Source organism: Osmia bicornis, chromosome 5 (genome assembly GCF_907164935.1).
Source record: "Osmia bicornis bicornis chromosome 5, iOsmBic2.1, whole genome shotgun sequence".
Lineage (NCBI taxonomy): Eukaryota > Metazoa > Arthropoda > Insecta > Hymenoptera > Megachilidae > Osmia > Osmia bicornis.
In genome coordinates this window covers 5,523,562-5,543,664 of record NC_060220.1, presented here as the reverse complement: position 1 = coordinate 5,543,664, position 20,103 = coordinate 5,523,562, and the positions used below count along the sequence as shown (strand labels likewise).

The 20,103-nt window shown below is 38.0% G+C and overlaps 1 protein-coding gene across 18 annotated transcripts in view; it reads left to right on the top strand.

Annotated features, from left to right (window-relative positions):
* Positions 1-20,103, top strand: part of LOC114877919 (glucose transporter type 1) — a 33,122-nt gene that overhangs the window by 4,899 nt on the left and 8,120 nt on the right. For 4 of the 18 annotated variants that reach the window (XR_006829366.1, XM_029191075.2, XM_029191069.2 and 1 more), the window contains exons 1-13: positions 922-1,317; positions 3,824-4,154; positions 6,043-6,942; positions 11,719-11,911; positions 12,215-12,325; positions 12,877-12,972; positions 13,127-13,287; positions 13,407-13,766; positions 14,136-14,367; positions 14,549-14,761; positions 16,560-16,784; positions 17,041-17,180; positions 19,224-19,256. Coding sequence is in view for 16 of the 18 variants with exons in the window: in XM_029191075.2 (XP_029046908.1) it covers positions 6,188-6,942; positions 11,719-11,911; positions 12,215-12,325; positions 12,877-12,972; positions 13,127-13,287; positions 13,407-13,766; positions 14,136-14,367; positions 14,549-14,761; positions 16,560-16,784; positions 17,041-17,180; positions 19,224-19,256 (2,519 nt within the window). In the remaining 2 variants the exon portion in view is untranslated. Of the gene's footprint in view, positions 1-916; positions 1,318-3,823; positions 4,155-6,042; positions 6,943-9,415; positions 9,713-11,718; positions 11,912-12,214; positions 12,326-12,876; positions 12,973-13,126; positions 13,288-13,406; positions 13,767-14,135; positions 14,368-14,548; positions 14,762-16,559; positions 16,785-17,040; positions 17,181-19,223; positions 19,261-20,103 lie in introns of those variants that run through there. The other 14 variants (XR_006829367.1, XM_029191079.2, XM_029191077.2 and 11 more) reach the window with 12 other exon arrangements.

The window sequence follows — 20,103 nt, the reverse complement described above, 5'->3', positions numbered from 1 at the left end:
GTCGAAAGTATTCAGCAACGACGTTGATTTAAAAATATTAGCGCAACTTTCAACTAGTTATATGCTTTTTAGTTATAGAACGTGGTATTACACGGCGATAGCGCGTGAAAATTTCACTCGTCGCGTTCTACTATCTCTAGTTCTTCTATAGTTTTCAGCTCTACCAGCCCGAAACATAGTTAATTTATTGAAACAACGTGTTAAGTGTAAACTTTAATTTAGCATTACAGAAATCATACGCTTGAACGAACTGACGAAGAGTTTCACAAATTTTTCTTAATCGAACTAACTTTTTATCAAACATTCCTTTAAATATTTGGTAATACGGTAGCGATATTAATTATTTCTTATGATTTTGATTCGTTATAGGCTACTGAATGATACTTCGAAAGCAAAAGCGTGACAAACGAAAATGAAGTAGAAAAATACTCTATTACAAAAACTTGTATTTTCCTGGTTACATGACAACGAACTGGCGCGTTATTATCGGACGGCAATAAATTTACGTAATTCCGTACACTGGCTGTCATGCTTGCGATATGTTGCCTTTACAGTCGATAAATTTCGCGTTTCTTTCAACGTTGAATAATACTCCACCCGTGTAATATCATTCTCCATTTTGCGCGAAAGTTTTCGCGGTGCAACGGTGACGTATCTATAACAAACGTTCGCAGTTTCTAAGTTCCTTTCTAAACTTCGCAAATTTCTTAGATCTTTGGATCCAAACATTTCAAATGAAACTACGTTTTTTCTTCTGCGCAATATTCATGCGTTAATCTGAATATTTCATTAGCTGCTTTAATGATCTCATCAGGGCAGAAAATGAAAAGAAAAAAGGCTAATTGGGAGAAGTTTTTTCCTCGTGAGCGTGCGCGCATCCCATGTTGGCGTCTGCGTTTGAACCTCTCACAGTAGATGCAGACAGCCACGGTAAGGCAGGAAAGAAGTAATGCGAGGAATTAGCAAGCCGCGTTGGGAAACCGAACAGTGGGACAAAGATGCATAATACATGGTTGGAACAATGATGGACGTTGTCGGTAAATAGATAAGAGAAAGACAGCGAATGAAAGTGATCAGAGACCGAGTGACAAACAGGAGAGGGGATGAAAGTCTTTGGATTTTGTTTAATCTTCCAAGAGAAACAGGGAACGACAAGCGCGTTTAGTAGTGCGGTACACGTCGACCAGTGATGTTGTTCTTTCTCGTGCCACGTAAACCGGTATGTAGCGATCATACATAGTGCCTTGTGTTCGACATATTTCTCCAGTGAATTTCTCCGTCGTGATACCGATCTGGAATAAAAATTTTGAACGTATGGTAAGCAATCGGTGCTCCAAATTTCAGAGACTATTATAATAATAATAGTTATTATTATAATAATTATAAAATATATATAATAATTATAATATAACTATTATAATAATATATAAATTTCGATTCAGTGATCGAAAAACGATATAAACAATCATATTTCTGTCTTTATCACTCTGAAATGACAAGAATTTAAATTGAATTTTACATTTGACAAACTGATTTGATTATTATAACGTTGAATTGCAATTCTTTCTTGCAACTTCTGGCTGTTATCATAGGAAGCACGCGTTTGACCTAGTTTAATACTCCCATTGTTAATTATTCAAGTAAATGTGATATAAACTTGAAATTTAAGTTTCGACGCAAAAAGTAAACGATTGAAGGTTTCAAGTTGGAGAGCGGGGCATTTATCGATTGTCGATTCAGTGATTGTTCATACGGAAAGCGAAAGTTGAAGATTTCAGTGACCTTTCGTTCAGAATGGTTTTACTATGCGTTTACTATCGCTTCGCTTCGATACTCTTACATCAATGCTTTATCATTTAATTACATTCCATGACTTTTTTGTTTACACGATGTCATCCGTGTTATTTATATCACAGATAATTTATTGTATAATACACTGATCGTGCTTTTTGTGGAAGATCATTAGTTATCAATAAAAAATGAATATACTGATTGAATTGAGTAATCTCCTCCTTTTTCGAAGTCGGTTAAAAATTAATATAATATTAACTTCAAATTAGATGGTACAACAGTGAAATTATAACGAGAGCAAAGGATTAAAGCGAGAGGATTTATTATTTTCTTGCTTCTGTTCGGATGGCGACAGACAGACGCCTTGTTATCATAGGAAATGCGGGTAATTCGAAAGACCCACTCTTTTTTATCGAGGTCGGTTAAAATAGTTTGATAAGGTCTTTAACGATTGCAAGTGTTTACACGAAATAATTCTTACATTTTTTTTTTTATTATTTAACCCGAATAGAACTTTTGTACTCGTTTAATAGATGAATTATGAGAGCTTCGTTTCGTATTACAAAGCAAGGTCATATCGGAAAATTACACCGGTGATCCGTAATTATACATTGCTTGGCCGTGTTTACGATCGTCTCCTTTTATACAAAGACACATTCATGATTTCTTTACCAAGCGTGCCATCGTTCCTCGGTGTTCAGGCAATTTCACCACTCGCTGCATTCTTTTCATTTCACCAGGGAACGACAAAAACTGTGTCGATTAAAAGAGAATAATTATCATCGGTTGAATACTTCCTCCTCCTCCTCTCTTTCCCTACTTTCTCTTCAATCCTCTCTCCCTCGTTTTTTGCCCTTGCTACGAACAATTTTCTTCCGCATGATTGAGATTAATCAGGCAAACGAATTGTGCAACGTTATCGGTAGATAATAGTTTCACCGCATGCTTCGACTTAAATACTGATTTAGATAACATTGATCCATCTTGATGAACACCTGATTCGTTTGAAAATTCTGGCAAGTTTTCGGAGATAACGGATTATGAATTATCAGTGGTATCATTTTATTAGGCGTACAGTGTCGAGCACATCGTCATTTTCCCTGGGGAAGTCTACCATGTACAAATTAATTCGGTATCTCTAGTATTACACTTTCCTAATTACTATTTTAAATTTGAATATTTTCCCACGGTTCTGTGTAATTGAAAAGTGACGTGGAAATATGATAATACAAATTATTTCAATACTTGAAGTTATCATAATTTTAGAAAAATAAGTCTTCAATTAAGTTTGCCCTCACGGTTCAATTACTTGTACTTTACAACTTTAATTGGATAATGAATATTGGTTATTAAAATAGGATATCTCGTGAATTATAAACTTATTCGACTTGTTAATTGAGGAAGAAGAGTAAGCTCGTTATTCAGTTCCAACGTAACAATGTATTTACTGGAAGATTATTATCTTTCGTTGTATTATTACATTTTAATTGAGTGGAAAATACGTGGCATTAACATATGTAGCGTGGAAAATAAATGAATATTACCTTGTTTATCTTTCTATTATACTGAAATAATATAGTAGAAAAAATAATGCTAATGTTATTCAAAATTATATTAAAAGATAGTGAAACGTATCTGAGCAAAGTGTGAACTTAAATTTAAGTTAAAACAATCATGGAGAAACTAGGCCTAATTGTTTCCTCGTACGTTGACTATCACAGTAGCAAGATGCATACGTAATCAGACACGTTATAATTACAATTATTCATCATACGATCATATTACTTTTCAAATTAACCTTTTTACTGGCGACCACGCATAAATAATGTTATTATATTTCAAGCTGACATTGTTACAAAATTACCTCCAACTTGAATCATTTATCTGTTTCTTTCTTATTAATACTTGAGTAACGATGTTCTAGGGAAACAGTATAACGAGTTCAATTTTACACCTCACCGCATATTCATTAACTGGTAGGCTTATCATCGAGTACGCGTCTAACACAAACATGTTGTTCTTTGTGTTCCAGGTTCACGCAGTGTACATGATCGTGTTGCAGTGAGTCAGAGAACAAGACCGAACGGAGGAAGGACGTGGCTCGTTGAAACTCGTGACACAGCGGAGTGATCGAAACGTGGTGGAAATTCCATCGTTTCTTTAGTTTTACGCTCGTATCGTTCGCGTGTTACCTTCTCTAACCGTCTGTCACCTGGTCGAGCTTGACCCGATTGTCTCTGCCGGCAGATTGCAGGAATATCCCGAGTTGCTGAGTGCTTCTCGCGGCTCCGAATCGGGACAAGGGAAACGTCGTGGCGTGTTTAATATCATCGTCAAGCACGATGGCTTGCGAATCGCTTAAGGTGAGTCCGATCATTCGAACACGTTTACTGCTTGCCAGTTTACCAGGAGGTAACGTTTAATAGCCAGCTAAATCGTTTCGTAATTGCCGGATACGTGTACGCACGATTTTCTCGAGATTACAGCGTTAATTGATCAAGACGAGACACCTCGATGATCTTCTAATTGTCGTTATTAGGGTATAATATAAGAACGCTGAACACCGAACGCTTCGAGACTCAATGCACCAGCATCATCGATCCTTCAGATTCATTTTTAATCTATCGAGCGTTAGATGAATAAAAGTTTTGATATACGAATTTAAAATTCCTGATTTCTCATCTAACGCTCGTTGGGTCAAATATCATGTGTGTCCATTGGCGCAGGACCGGATTAAGATTTGAAAAATTGAAATTTGTTCTAAATAAAATTAAATGAAGGGGCGCACTCCTTAGACTTTCCCTTAATCCGGCGCTGTCCTTAAGCACTAGACACTGGAGGAACTGCTAGACAAAAATCCTAGTTACGTCAATACGATGAATTAGACAGAATGATTCTCGATAATTGATCAACTTAACATCGTTAAGGAATTTGAATTTCAAATATTCACAGCATCGGATCGCGATCACGAAGGACTCGTTTGGCAAACATTGTTATTTCAGATGCGGTGCCTGGTGGTGTCCAACCCGAGATTCGAGTTTACTTAATGAGAGCAAACGATATTAATAACGCTCGTTACCGTGCGACTTTAATCGTCGATGCATGCAGGAACCTCGGTTAATTACTGCGTCACGATCATGCAGCAATTTGATCCTTTCGATTTCGTGAACATCGATATACATACGTTTCTAACGTAGCTCTAGATCTATTTCGTGAGAATTTTGGAAATTTTTTATCATTTTTGTATAGAAATACAGCAAAAGGCTAGGGGCGGCTCTGTAGAAATACATAGAGGGGTCTTAGCGAAAAGAAAGTTGGCAAAAAGTGGAAATACAAAATTTCTATGATATACAATATCCTATAAAATCCATAGAAAATTTCTTTAGTAACATATGAAAATGTTGAAAATAATTTTTGCCTACTTTTGATACGACCCCTACGTACTTTGAAACGGCCCCATTGTGCGGCGTCACAAGCAGAATCGTTCCGCTATGGTATCACTGGAAAGTAACAATTACCACGATTAAATTACCATTTTCACGGTAACAGTCGTCTGTCAGTGTTTAAAAGGAAGTTGCATGTGTTCGCGAGTGGCGAACCGTGTGCAACTTTTCGTGAATTAATCAGCGTGCCTCGGCGTGCTGGCTGCTGTCAGACTCTCTCGGCGAATTGACACGAGAATCGTTCTGATTAATTCGCAATGAACAATTAGCGATTCTTGTACGGTCCGACTGCACGTCAAGTCGAATCGCCAGAGAAACACGATCAGACATTATCCTCCTACACGTTCATCGTTGCTTTTCCAACCTCGTGCCAGACGTTTCATTCGTTTCATCTGTTCCTTTGTCGTTACACAATTTCGAATCCGCTTGCCTAGGCGGCTTAATGACGTTTTATACTCGACACGCACTCGTATCGTCACGCTTAACACAGCGTGTCATATACGCACACACAAAGGCAACAATAACAACAACAACAACAACAACAACAATAACAACAACAATAATAAAATTTCCACGATATATTGCATAACAACACGTATACAATTATTGTGATCACCGCCTAACGATTGCCTACATTGAGAACACGCTGAAAGTGCAATTCATAGTACGACGCTTCTGCTATTATTTAGAGAAACGCAAAACGAACAAAACGAAACGAAACGAAAATAAAAAATAAAAAAAAAATAATAATAATAAAGAAAGGAAAGGAAAAACAAAAAGAAATTTTCTCGTTGCTCGTTGCTCTTAGTATACCTCGGGAAAGCAGCATCGGGCGGTGTTTAGCCAGCACGGCCGAGGAAGACGTTGAGAAGCGGACGAATGAGGCTGCTGCTGATGATGATGATGTTGTATAAATTCTGTCTGTGTCTGTGTCCTGGCGTGCAGCTCAAACGATGGCCGATTCACGCGGCTTCAAGCCAATAAACCAGTTGTGGCAGAGCGCGGCAGTGTCGACGGACCCGGATTCGGAGTGTCTCTACGAAGAAATCTCGGGACTTTCGGGGTCCCAGGATACGGAGCCAGGGCCGGCTGGTGCCGCCGTCGGGGAGGAGGAGGAGGAGGAGGAGGAGGAGGAAGAGGAAGAGGAAGAAGAAGAAGAAGAAGAAGAGGAAGAGGAGGAGGAAGAACGAGGAGCGAGACGACTCGATTTTGGTGCACAGGTCGGCGGTAGCAGCTGGTGGAGACATCACAATAAAGGAGGAAGCGAGAGGAACGTCGGTAACGCGGCGGGTACTGGGAGCGGACGTAAGAGTAGCAAAAGTGTCGGGACTAGCGCGGGATCGCGCAGCAGGTCGGCCGATCGGCCATCGAGCGGACGTCGTAACATCATCAGGGTGGAGGAGGAGCAGTATGCCTCACGAAGAAGTTACGTGGAGTCCGGTACAGGCGCCATACTGCCGCCTCCTGCTACCGGCCACAAGCTGACCAGGGGGCGTGCAACCAACACCGTCGCCCGCTATTTACATTCCGCCTCCACCAACACCGGTCACTACCATCATCATCATCACGGGTTGCACGGACAGTATCCGGCCGGAAGTACCGGCAGGCATCACCAGCATCATCACCCAAGCCGCGGCTCGTTCAGTAATGAGACGCAGGAAGAGATACAGGAGGACGATGAAGCCACTCTACGGGAGTTGCTTGTAAGGTACGTTTCATCGACGTACCCTCCATTTCAATTTTTTTACACCTATGGAATTTTTTAATTATATCGTTTCTCTGTTGAGAACACCTCCACGCGAATTTTTGTTCCTTTTTTTCTATTACGATAAACGAGCTTTCACGCGGTCAGAGTTTGGATTACGAGCGACGTTATCCCCTTTTACCATCGAACCAGGGGAGAGTTTTTACTTTCTTATTGCTAGAAATAACACATACACAGATATAACAATTGATTTGCCGATGAACGTTATCGTGTCGGGCGTCGCCACCGACGTCTATGAGAATTATCTGGATTGTTTGGATGTGATCGATTGATCTCTTTTTCGTTACTCAAACTCGTGTGCTTTCTGTAGATTCGGTGAAAGTAACTTCATTTCACGATGCAAAGAAAGAAAAAAAAGACACGTTCAACGGTTCAACGTTCGTTGTTCGCGAATCTTTCGAACCTCGGCGAATGCTGCGAGCGACGAATGTCTTCGAATATTTTTTCTTTTTTTTTTTTATAATGTCTGATTTCGTAATAACAAATAGCTTAGCGCCTATCTTTCATTAGGATAATCCTGTATTCATAATATTTTCGTAGTGATCTATTTTTTCTAGATTCTTTTGCATAGAATTAACCATGTAAATCTGTTCTTACCTCTTCTTCTCGATTCAGCGATCTTTAATCGTAGCCGTTCATTTTAGCTGATCCGACGTAGTTACCGAACATCGAGATCGTTCGAATTTGATCATCCTTTACTTTTTGTTGTTTTACAAAGTCTTTTCGAAGCAACTTAGCTTTAGTGCTAACGGCAGTTCAGTAGAACAGCGTTGTATAAGCTCTTAAAGGCTTGCATACCAATTAAGAGAACACTTCTCGCTCTCTATTATTCGCCCTGAAGTACCCGAATCGATAGCACTTACTTATCGATCATAAAACTCTCTTGTAGACAAGAATTACTACTATCCAACGAACCTTTTCCACAAACATTGTTCATTTATATGTCCGGCAGTGTTGCTGATGTTTCTCTAAACGCATCCAGGTAATTCCCGGCCTAAGTGGCGGCTGCCCCGTTCACTCGATTAATGACTAAATAACGATTCCACGAAGAGAGAGAGAGAGAGAAAAAATAGAAAACACACGATGATAAGAGAAAAATATCAAATGATAAAGAACAGACGTTTTCCCTGCTTATCATATTTTATATAGACTCTTTATGTATCAGAGAATGCAATGCAAGGCTTTGTGCCGTGCCATTTATCATTTATACATAAATCACACTCGCTCTAGTCCTATTCTTGTACATATTACACACCCTTGGTCATAAACAATTAACGTCGAGACACCCGGGATACGTTTCTTACGATTTCTTTTACATGAGATTCGATTATTTTGGCTGCGGCGCTCGCAGGCTTACCACTGATTGCTCATTCCATTCGATGTCATGTTGTCACTTTTCTCGAAGTCAGGTACACAAATAAGTGCGCAAACAATAGCCAAACGATAACCGAGAATATCGAAACGGGACGATAGAATAATTAACCGGTTTAATCGTTTTTTGCACTAGTAATACCTCGGCACGGTGTATGACCGTTTCACTGATCTTTGTCTCTATGTACGCAAGCTCTGTGTGAAGCACCGTCATGGAATTTTATTTGTATCATGGTTAAAAGAACAGAGTTTCAGGGATATTTGAGAAAAAGGGTCAAGTAATAGCGATGGGGTCGAGTAGAATCGAAAATTGGCTGACCACGTTAGAATCTCCTATATTCTTATAAGTAACACTTGAACGGCGGACCATGAAGAGAGCCCTAATTTTAAAAACGAACTCCAAGTTCATTATATAAGTAATTTGAAAAGCTGCATGAAACAGTAGTATATATCAAGAATATCTCGTACAATTGATTAATATTCATATAATTGAGATTCTACTATACCTATTACACGTATTATTATGTTTTATTTCCCGGTAAACAAATACAATTGTTTCCTAATCCAACCTAACTGTTCCGATACACTCGTCGTTACTTCGATGTGCCATCCTTGTGACTTATTTGTGTGCGTGTCTCTGTTACTATTATCACTCATGATATCATGCTGATTTTTGTGAATTATTTTGCCGATCGATCGTCGTTTCGCAATGAAAGTGATGGGCCCATTCAAATTGCAAGCTCGCTTGTGGACGCGGGCGACTAGGCAGGGGTGAGTAAGCTGGCGGCGCGTCGCATGGCGATGCGTACGCGCGCGAGAGAAAGATTTAAAACAAAAACAAAGAAAAAAAACAGGAAAATTTAAAGAAAAAGAAAAAAAGAAAGAAAAGAAGATACGAGTCTTTACACGTGACGAACCCGTCCTTCTCTTTTTTATTTTCTTATTAGATAAAAATTGGACGTCACGTGACTAATTCGAGCGACTATACCATTTGTATGACATGTATTTGACTGAACCACGACTGTGTTTCCAAACTAGGTAAAGTTTTACAGAGTGAGTGAGATAAGAGGCAGGGGCGGGCGTCGTCGGCCTTTAAACCCCCCGCCACACGTTACCCCTCCACCTTTGGTTGTGGACCTACTTGACAACAAGCTGTGCAATCGTTCAGAGTCAATTGATTGGATTTGGTGGATAATCCAACGTACGTACATATGTCGTGAACAAAGCAAAGAACAAATAGATCTGTGAGAATAAGACGAAATACTGAATCAAGAGGAGTGAGTGGGGAGGCATAGAGGCTACTGTAGTTTCGGAACACAGCCATGGTCTCCCTACCTCCCAGGTACATGGCAACATCATCACTGCTCTTTCTTTCTCTATCTTTCTCTATCTGTCAAATTTACTTATCTATTTATTATTATTATTCCTTATTTTATTCCATCTACACTGGTGTTCTAAAGTGTTGCACGATTGTTACAAAATACATTGAGCGATGCAGGGGGTGCAAAAATTAAAGGATCTTCAATTTATTGATCTTGTGAGCTTTTCAATAATTTGCTATTTGTTCTTTTACTGTTCAATGATAATTTTCGATGAATGGGAATTTGCGAATTGACCTCCCATTCTAGTGTGGGGGTTTAAAAGGGCAAAAGTAAGTGTAGGGCAAAGTGGAGTGGTTTGGACCAGTTGGTGTACTTCCATTTTTCTTATGTACATATATCCTTTTTACAAATATATTATCTTTTGTAGGAATATTCCTCAAAACAGATGTCTGTTTAATCAACTATCGTAGTGTATATTTCTTTTAACCCCTTATTTGACAGTTTCTTTTGTGCCACTACTTGTCACCCCTCATGACTAGTGCCTTGTTCTAATTTTAAATTACACATACCACGAAATTTATGAAGAAATTCCACTAAATTAATGATGCGTGTAATATTTTGGAACACCAGTGTACTTTAATCCTAGTGTACCTCCTGATTCTCCTCTTATATTTCTTTCTTGTACTTTCTTTCTCGATCACCCTGTCTATCATACCAATCTCTGTCTCTTCTACTACGGGTCATGTGTTCATTCATTTCTCACTGTTCACCTGTCACTCGACTTGCCTTGCGTCAATTATTCTCTATTTTCACTTCTGTAATATATTTCTTGTATCTTGTTTCGTTTCAAGCCTTTCCTTCTATCCTATTCTCACCCTATTTTCTGTTCTGCTTTTGGCTGTGCACATCGATCGACAAGTTTGCCAAATCTCCTTCAGGTCGAGAGATCGTTCATCATAATCTACTAATGCATAATTTTTATATTTCCAATCACGTCTACATTGCAACGTTTTCGAATTGAACGAGCATCGGATGTCATTCAAAGTTTTTCTTCGATTCACACTCTTGCACAATTCCCGCATCGTGCGTACCGTAGAATATCACGCTTCGCGTGTGCCGAAGCTGTAATCGCGTTATCACTGGGAAAACGATCGTGATTCGAAAACCGAACCGAGAATCCAAAGAAACCGATATTCGATCGATAGTTGGAAAGTATCCGCGATTAAACGTGGGTTGGGAGAGGGTTACGTTACTTACAACTGTGTTCGAAACCGGGGACTATAGTTTCCATTTCTCACCTTCACAAACTTCCATCTAATGTGCACAGCTCTAACAATTTATGTATATATATTTAAACATATATATATATATCTACATCACAGTAGTGTTTCTCACCCTGGACACTCACTTACACACAATTTAGACGTGCTTTTAGTGGCGTTTGTACGTTGTGCTATTTTTCAATTCAATATATCTCTATATTCCTATTACATAGACAGAATATAATATATATATGTATACATATATAATACATATCTATATGTGTCTGTATATATCTGTTTAAACGCTATACTCGTATACCCAACTTCTCCTTAGCTGCCGAGCTACCATTAGCTCGCTGAAATTTGAAAAAAAAAAAAAATAGAAGGTATAATCGTCGCGGAAATATTATAAATCTGAGCGATTTTTAAAATTTTTCGAATACGTATAGCGCACTCAACGCTATATATATTTCTGCGACGACTATACCATATTATCACATCTGTAGAATAATAACTTTTTTTTCTCTTTATTTTATCACGTAAAGTGTATCTAATTCATAATATTAAAAAAGAGCATAAGCTAAACGAAGGCTCGGCAGTTAAGCTTTTCCGGGGCGGAGGTAGTTGGACACTTCTGTTTAGGGGACTAGGCATAAATAGAGATAGCCTTGATCGTCTAGTGTTGTTCAATGTGCTCGACAATGTCGATTTGTTTTCCCGGGCGAGCCAGCGAGATTCACGTGAGGGTATGTGTGTGTGGGCAGTCTGCAGAAACAGGTCAGCGTTATGAGTATGAACTTGAGTGCCAAGCTGGACGAGCTGCAGCGGGGTGACCGCCAGCTGGAGACCACCGTCGCCCTCTGCGAGATCCGCACCCAGCTGCAGGAACTCACCAAGAGCGTAGAGTCTTGCCAGAGCGAGGTCAGCGAGGTGAAACGGGACATGGTCGCGATCAAGGTACTGTCGGTCTACGTCCAATCCTCGAGTCTTCTTGCCAATTTTGAAAGACACAATGTTGAATTTCATCAGATCGTAGACCGTCGATGTTTTCCCGTAAATTTTGACTGGCAGTACAAATCGCGAAATTTTCACCGCGTACCTTAAGACTTTCTCTCCACAAAAAAAAAAAATAAAAGAAAAAGAAAAAGAAATCCAGCTTCCTATATCAAGTTGTTCGAACGCCCCGTTACAATAGCGTACAGCGAACTGTCGGAATCTGTATGAATTTTTTGCTAAATTGTATTTCCTAATGTCACGCAGCATGAACTAGATACAGTACAACAGGTGAAAGAAGAGATAGAGGAATTACGAGAATACGTGGATCGACTCGAAGAACATTCTCATCGACGGAAACTTAGACTTTTGGAGCAGGTGATGCTTGTCTTTACGATCAGAATGATTCTTTTTCTCTTTATTTTTTTCCCTTGGTGTGGCAATTTTATTTTTGCATTACCGAGCGTTACGGTGTCTGCTTTTGATGGCTGTTTATTTGTATACGATCATCATCATCATCGTCATTGTGTTTGATTTCTTGTAAAATGTAATTGTTGTGTTAATCGTGATTTATTAGGGATGTGCGGATACAAGAAAAATTCGGATTCGATCGGGATCCTGGAAGTTTGTCCGCGCACCCCTATTATTTACCTGTTTGGTTTTGACGATTTTTCTTTGTGCATCTCATCAAACTTTGCAGTAGTTAATACTATGATTTTATAGCATATTGGCAGTTTTTTAATAAACCATTATGACATTGTTTAGCGTGGTTTTATTTCACCCTTTCATCGTTATGATTTTTATATCATTTGCTTGTTGTATAATTTATCTTTTGTAGAGTATCTTATTGGTTTTATTTTAGGTAGCCATTATTTCCTTTGCTTGTTTTCTATGATTGTCAAATAATAACACGATACTGATATTTTCAGGGGCTAACGCTTTTCCTGTCGTATGCAATACTGGCAGCAGTTTTAGGGATGTTGCAGTTTGGATACAACACTGGAGTCATTAATGCGCCGGAAGTGGTATGTTTTAACTTAAACAAGAATATATAATTTTTTGAAAATTTTCAGTATATCTTCTTCCTTAGTATAAACTAAGGTTAATATTTATAGCGCAATAGGAAACGTGTTAAAAATAACGAGAAATGTTATTTAATCTTTGTTTGGAATGTTTCAGAATATTGAAAATTTTATGAAAGACGTGTACAAGGATAGGTATGGAGAAGACATTTCAGACGATTCGGTGAAGAAATTGTATTCGGTGGCAGTGAGCATATTCGCGATCGGTGGTATGCTAGGTGGTTTTAGCGGAGGAATAATTGCCAACAGATTTGGCAGGTTTGTACGATACTGATCTCATTTTATCCTCTGTATTACCGTTAATTCCGCTAGAGCTGTGTACGCGGTGAATTTCATCGATATCTATTTTTTTTCTCTCTGTTTTCATTCGTCGACAGAAAGGGGGGCTTACTGCTAAACAACGTGCTGGGCATCGTGGGGGCGTGCCTGATGGGTTGTACAAAGATTGCTCATTCGTACGAAATGTTATTCTTCGGACGGTTCATCATCGGTGTCAATTGTGGCTTAAACACCTCGCTGGTTCCCATGTACATATCGGAGATAGCACCATTGAACCTGAGAGGCGGCCTAGGCACGGTGAACCAGCTCGCTGTTACGGTGGGCCTCCTGGTCTCCCAGGTGCTGGGCATCGAACAAATCCTTGGAACGAACGAGGGTTGGCCGGTTCTCTTAGGGCTAGCTGTCTGCCCTGCCATTCTACAGTTGTTGCTGCTTCCAGTTTGCCCTGAATCTCCAAGGTAGACCATCAGCTAGTAGTAAAAGTTGTCCAATTTTATTGCAGTATAAAACTTTTAAATCCTTCTCTGAACTTTCCCACTTGCCGACGTATCGATGTAGCCATCGATATAATATCCTTCCGATTCAGAAGCATACGTCTCTTCTACGATCCCATCGTAAATAAAACTTTAACTTCCTTCCATGTAAAAAAGTTCAGATCCAGCTGAGCTTGCTAATCCTTACAAACTCCTCTTGCATTTTATGGACAATACTTTATTTTTTACCTTACTCGTAGATACTACATAGGAAAATATAAAAGATAATTTTGACGTCTTGTTTGAGGAACGATCACGCGATTGAATTGTTTTCGTACCCCCTCCCTGCTTCAGATATTTGCTCATTACCAAACAGTGGGAGGAAGAAGCCCGTAAAGCTTTGAGAAGGTTGAGAGCCAGTAACCAAGTGGAGGAAGACATCGAGGAAATGAGAGCGGAAGAGCGGGCTCAACAAGCCGAGTCTCGAATATCGATGACAGAGCTCATATGTAGCCCGACTTTAAGAGCACCCCTCGTTATCGGTGTGGTTATGCAACTTTCCCAACAGCTTTCAGGCATTAATGCTGTAAGTAGCGTGGCGCGCTATAAATTTTACTCTATACACGTTAACGTACTCGTAGGTAGTTAGACGAGTATATGTACACGGAAAACTTTAGCCGTTTAAGTTCTGAAACATCGATTCGTGTAAAGGAAAGGAAGAAAGATGTGTGTAATATAGCTCGAGGAAATGACCGTTTGTGTTTCAGGTGTTTTACTATTCGACAAATTTGTTCACTAGTTCTGGTTTGACAGAGGAGAGTGCCAAGTTTGCAACCATTGGCATAGGTGCCATTATGGTTTGTATGACGTTAGTATCCATCCCGCTTATGGATAGAACCGGAAGACGTACGCTCCACTTGTACGGTCTTGGTGGCATGTTTATCTTTTCAATATTCATCACAATTTCTTTTCTGATAAAGGTGAGTCGACATTTTTATTATTCTCTTTCTAACTGTATTCGCTGTTAATTAAACGTGATCATATTTAAAAAAAAAAAAGAAAAAATGATAATCGCTGTTTAAACAAGTTCATAATAAATTAATTTGTCATGTAACGATCGTATAGATAACGATATTAGTTTTCGAGATAAAAGAAACAAAGAATTTTATCGAGTCAGATTACTTTGTTAACGTAGAAAGTTGACGAAAAATCAAGATCTCTCAGGACATTAATTAAGCCACAGAGAAACGTGGACTGTATATAGCTATCTCTTTGTGCTTTGTCACTTCATGCACCTTGGCGAAAAAGGTGTATCTAACACTTTGTTCACAGCTGGAGTGCGGCACTGCACCGACAGTGAGAGTTATCACCACTTTTACGTATATAAATATGCATTCGAACAATGTCATTTTAATTTTATCCCTATCATTCATGTAACTTGTAAGGTCTCTCCCAATTCCTGCATGTTATTTCTTATTTGCTGTATAGAAATTATAAAATGGTCCGGTATGTGACACATTAACTGATAAGCTATTTAATTAATTACAGTGTTGAGTGTTATTCAAATCAAATTTTATTTATTATTCATTTGTTGATTATTCGATTTCAATTTCTTATTTAAAGAAAAAGAATTTAATTACTTCTTACGAAAAGACAAACCACTATTCGAGAAATCTTATGTGTCAGATACTAATTATGTCTGCATTTTCATTTATTTGCTTAGGCTTAATGATTGTGCTTCTTATTAACCTTGCCCCATCCCTACCCCTTCCCTTCCCTTTTTTACTAAAACGGCCTCTTTCGTGACTGCCTGGAGGAGACATTTACTCCCTATTATTATTAGTCTACGTTTTGGCTCAAACCTGTCACCCTTTGTCAACATAAAAGATATTCAAAATTTTGCGTACAAAAATTTGTTGATATCGTGTATATACCGAATTGTGTAGCATTTTCGCTTCTCCCACTATTATTACAGATGTTAATAAGTAATCGTAAGAGCCAATTTTCAGGATAAAGATTGCCTTTCTTTGGCTTAAACGTTGATGAAATTCCAAGCAACGTGTCCTGGTACTCCTTGCGTCGAAATTAGCCAGTCATATGCTTGATCGCTTGAAGAAAAAATGTGTTTAATGTACATGTACACTTCCGTTCAAAAATCATAGGACACTTACTCATTTTGACAATTTTTCATTATATAGTGTAAGTTATTTAAATTATATAGCTGTACTGTATAAGAAAACAAAGCGTTTAGTATTTCTCGTAGATCTGGGTCACCATTGACCCTGGGTTCGTCATTCGAGGGTTAACACAGAGAACTAGTTAGTAGAACAGGTACTAAAATTAACATTTTGATGATCACTGGGATTTGTATTTAATTTCTTTATATTTTTAATTGTCTCCCTTATTATTCTATCAGATGCTAATTTCAATTCGAAAATTTATAAGTTCATAATTCTCAAATTTTTATTATCAATCGTTATTTTATTTTACTTTAAACATTTTAATAATTCCAATGATTTTTTTGTGTCGTTATGAAAGTTCAGTAGGTGTCCTATGATTTTTGAACGGGAGCGTAAATATTCTATATACAACAGAGCACGTTCGCATTGTTGCAATCGCATCATCGCCTTGACACAGGGTTGAGCTGCACAAATTGCATGCCGTAACGTTTAGTTCTTTGTGTTATTGAGGTTTCCATAGGTTTTACGATTTTGTTCACCTGAGACGAGACTCCTCCGGCTGCTCAGGAAAGACGAACACGATTCTACTGCCTGATAGGAGTTTTTCGGTTATGTGCAGGAAATGATTGATTGGATGTCTTATCTGTCGGTCGTGTCGACGCTCAGTTTCGTCGTGTTCTTTGCTGTTGGGCCTGGCTCCATCCCTTGGATGATCACGGCCGAGCTGTTCTCGCAAGGTCCTAGACCTGCCGCCATGTCTATCGCGGTCCTTGTCAATTGGATGGCTAATTTTTTGGTTGGCATTGGTTTTCCAAGTATGAAGGTAAGGGATTTTAATTACCTTTATTCGAACGTAACGAAATGGTAATGTACAGTGGTTACTACATGGTGGTGTTTTATACTAAACGTTGAATAAATCTTCGAGAAAAGGTATACATCAACATACATCCAGAAAGGGTCGAGGCAGTTAAATTTAAACGGTTCTCGCATATTTAAGTAGTTAAAAATGAAGATCTCTGCGCAAGACGATTGACATTTCGCTATTTATAAGCTGACCCCTTCGTGTTCGTTTGTTACAGACTAGCCTTGAAAACTACACGTTCCTACCATTCAGTGCATTCCTAGCCATCTTCTGGATCTTCACGTACAAGAAGGTTCCTGAGACCAAGAATAAAACGTTCGAGGAAATTCTAGCTTTATTCAGGCACGGTAACGACAGGTATGCAATAAACAAACCACTTAATACCATACCTAATACCTACAGCAAATCATTAGATAGATAATCTTCTGTTTTATACTCTTTCTACTTCTATTTCCTCTTTATTTCTTCTTACACGTATTATCGTCAGATCGTTGCACATCAAATGACTAATATTCAGATGTAAAAAATTCAAATAGATCGTTGAAAATCTTTTTATTTGCAACGATCTGATTCTGTAGCTACGCTCAAAGACAGCTTGTTCGTTTACGTTTGATTTTCGTTTGCCGACGAAACCGTTTGAGACAATCGGTTTGAAAAAGAAGAACAAAGACTTTGTATTCATTTTCTCGTGAATATCGTCATTTTATGCATGATATATTTGTTATCGTATCCGTCCAGGCATCCGCCCGACTACGCTTCAAGATGTAAGACGCGATTTTCTCAACGGAGAAAGAAACTTAATGTCTATTCTTTCTCCTTCGTCAGAGATCTGAGAACGATATTACAGTACACTCGCGATCAAATCAGGCTTCCCTAAAGAAAATGACAATGCCCCAGGGAATACCTATTTCCTTTATATCGCCATTTTCTCTAGGAAAGGCTGACTTGATCGCGAGTGTACATCCTCGGATACCTGATGAAGCTGAATGTAATGCTGATGAAACGTTGTGAATACTTCTCTTCCATCTCAAAGAGTATTAACGTGTTAATTGTCATCGGGGTCAATAATTAGCAGCATCTAAAATTTAATACAATTGACATTTCGAAAGAAGAATGAGAAATATAAATTTGAATAAAATGATGTTAATCATCGTCTTAACTATACAGAGTTGCCACCTTATTATGTAACAAAAATTATTTATCATCTCATTTTTTTTCTACCGTTTCAATTGACATTTCTGATAAAACTGAGAGAGGTGGCGATTCTGATAAAAAAAAAGTCGTAAAGGTCTCAAAACTACCACCATGAACATTGTACAAAACAATCGTTCTTGCAATTACATTTCCAATACAACAATTATAAATTGTAAATTTACCTCAATATACTCTACATGCAAATCATTAACAATTATTGATTGTCTGCACCAAAAATCATGTGTAGGAACATTCACAATAGCGTGAAATTGAAATCTAAGGGTATTGTAACAGTGTATAGAGTTTTGAGATTCATGTAAATGATACATCAGTAGAAAGGTATCGGTAGATCAATATCTGAGATTACATACACACTTATATGACGCCATGAGACGTGTTCATGGTGATTGTCGCATGATTGTATAGTAATAATTATTGTTTATAGTAGAATTGCTGACAATCTTTCTTGGTAATTATGTTACATCGAACAAAAGTCTTTTTTGTAATTCGAAGAAGGTACAACATTGTTCTCGTAGATTTCTGAGTTCAATTAACAAATCGACCAAACGACACCATCGTTGGATAAATTATCGTCATCGAAACTGCGATCGTTTGTTTTACCTTCGTATTTGATTCATCTAAAATTTTCATAAGTTACTATCGATTATATTGATTTGTAAACCTGTGCTGAGTAGTGATGGGCTCAAGTACTTCGCACGTATAAGTATTTCGAAATAGTAGACCCAAATCTAAAGACAAATTTGTAAGAAAATATTTTTAAAAAGTTAATTCTGTGCTTCTTCTTTTTCTTAATTGAAAAATTATTTTTTAAAAATCCTGCTGCCACCAATTATTAAAATCATATCTTTCCGCCACTTTTCAAATAGGCGCAGGAAAATATTCAAATTTAAAATAGTAATTAAGAAAGCGTAATAAAATAAATAAACATTTCTAATTACGTGTGTAATTATTGAACTTGATCTCATCATTAACGTCGAGCTTGAAGCTTCATAGTCTTATTGTTACGTATTTCTCCCTCTAAGGCCAAATGGATATTATATTTATTTGTTTAGTATACTGTACATGTATTATTTCAATAAATCGTTATTCTAATGGTTCTGGTAAAATTGTTTAAGCTGAACTTCCGTATTTAATACGATGAACTATTTCTACATGTCGTAATTGTGCTTTCTATGTTATTTGGAGCAGGAGCAGCTTGCGGGACAGCAGACTTTATGGGTGAGTCAGAAAAATAAGTTCCCATGTTACTGTGGTGGCTTCGTTACGATCTCTATACTATAATATATATATATATACAAATTTCTGAAAGATTACTTGATTGCATGAAAAATCAGTTACCAAAGACACCACTAGTCGTCTTTAAAGAAAGGATTATTTTTTAGCGATCCTTTTTCTTTACTTTTGCTTTCAAACGTCGCATAAATAATCTGCAGTAGACTCTTAATATCTACCCGTTCGCTAACTATCCACAGAAACCTATAATATTACCCTCACATGTACTTAGCACACCTAACTATATTTACAGCTCAGTATTATATGTTAGATTTGTGTTAGGGACATTTGTTAAATATCCGTTTCTCAGAAATTTCCTTCTTTACAGCCCCCAGTGGGGATGATTATCGAGAGTCTACTGTACAAGTATTTATTAAATTCGAATCCTAAGGTGAAATTTTTTGTCGAATTTAGAATGTTCTAAGAGAAAAATAAATAAGTAAAAAATAATCCTGTCCCTGCCTATTTAAGTGACTACCATTAAAGTTCGGTCTAACAGCCTGGCATGTTGAAACATCTTTACTTACTATCAGCTCCTCGTGAGCCTCCATTTTCATGCGCTATTATCCAGTCAGGCTAACTTTTTTAATCGTTGATAAAAGAGAAGACTATAGTTGCATGAAATTATAATTCTCGAACAAACTGTAATTGTTTCAGTTTTTTTTTTTTTTACGTTTTTCTGTTGCGAAGATACATTTCACAGTTTCTAATAGTTCTTCAGGGCTATTATGTGATTGATACCCTCCCTCAATGCTTTTAGCGATCTCTCGTGAATATAAAGAAATGAAAACAG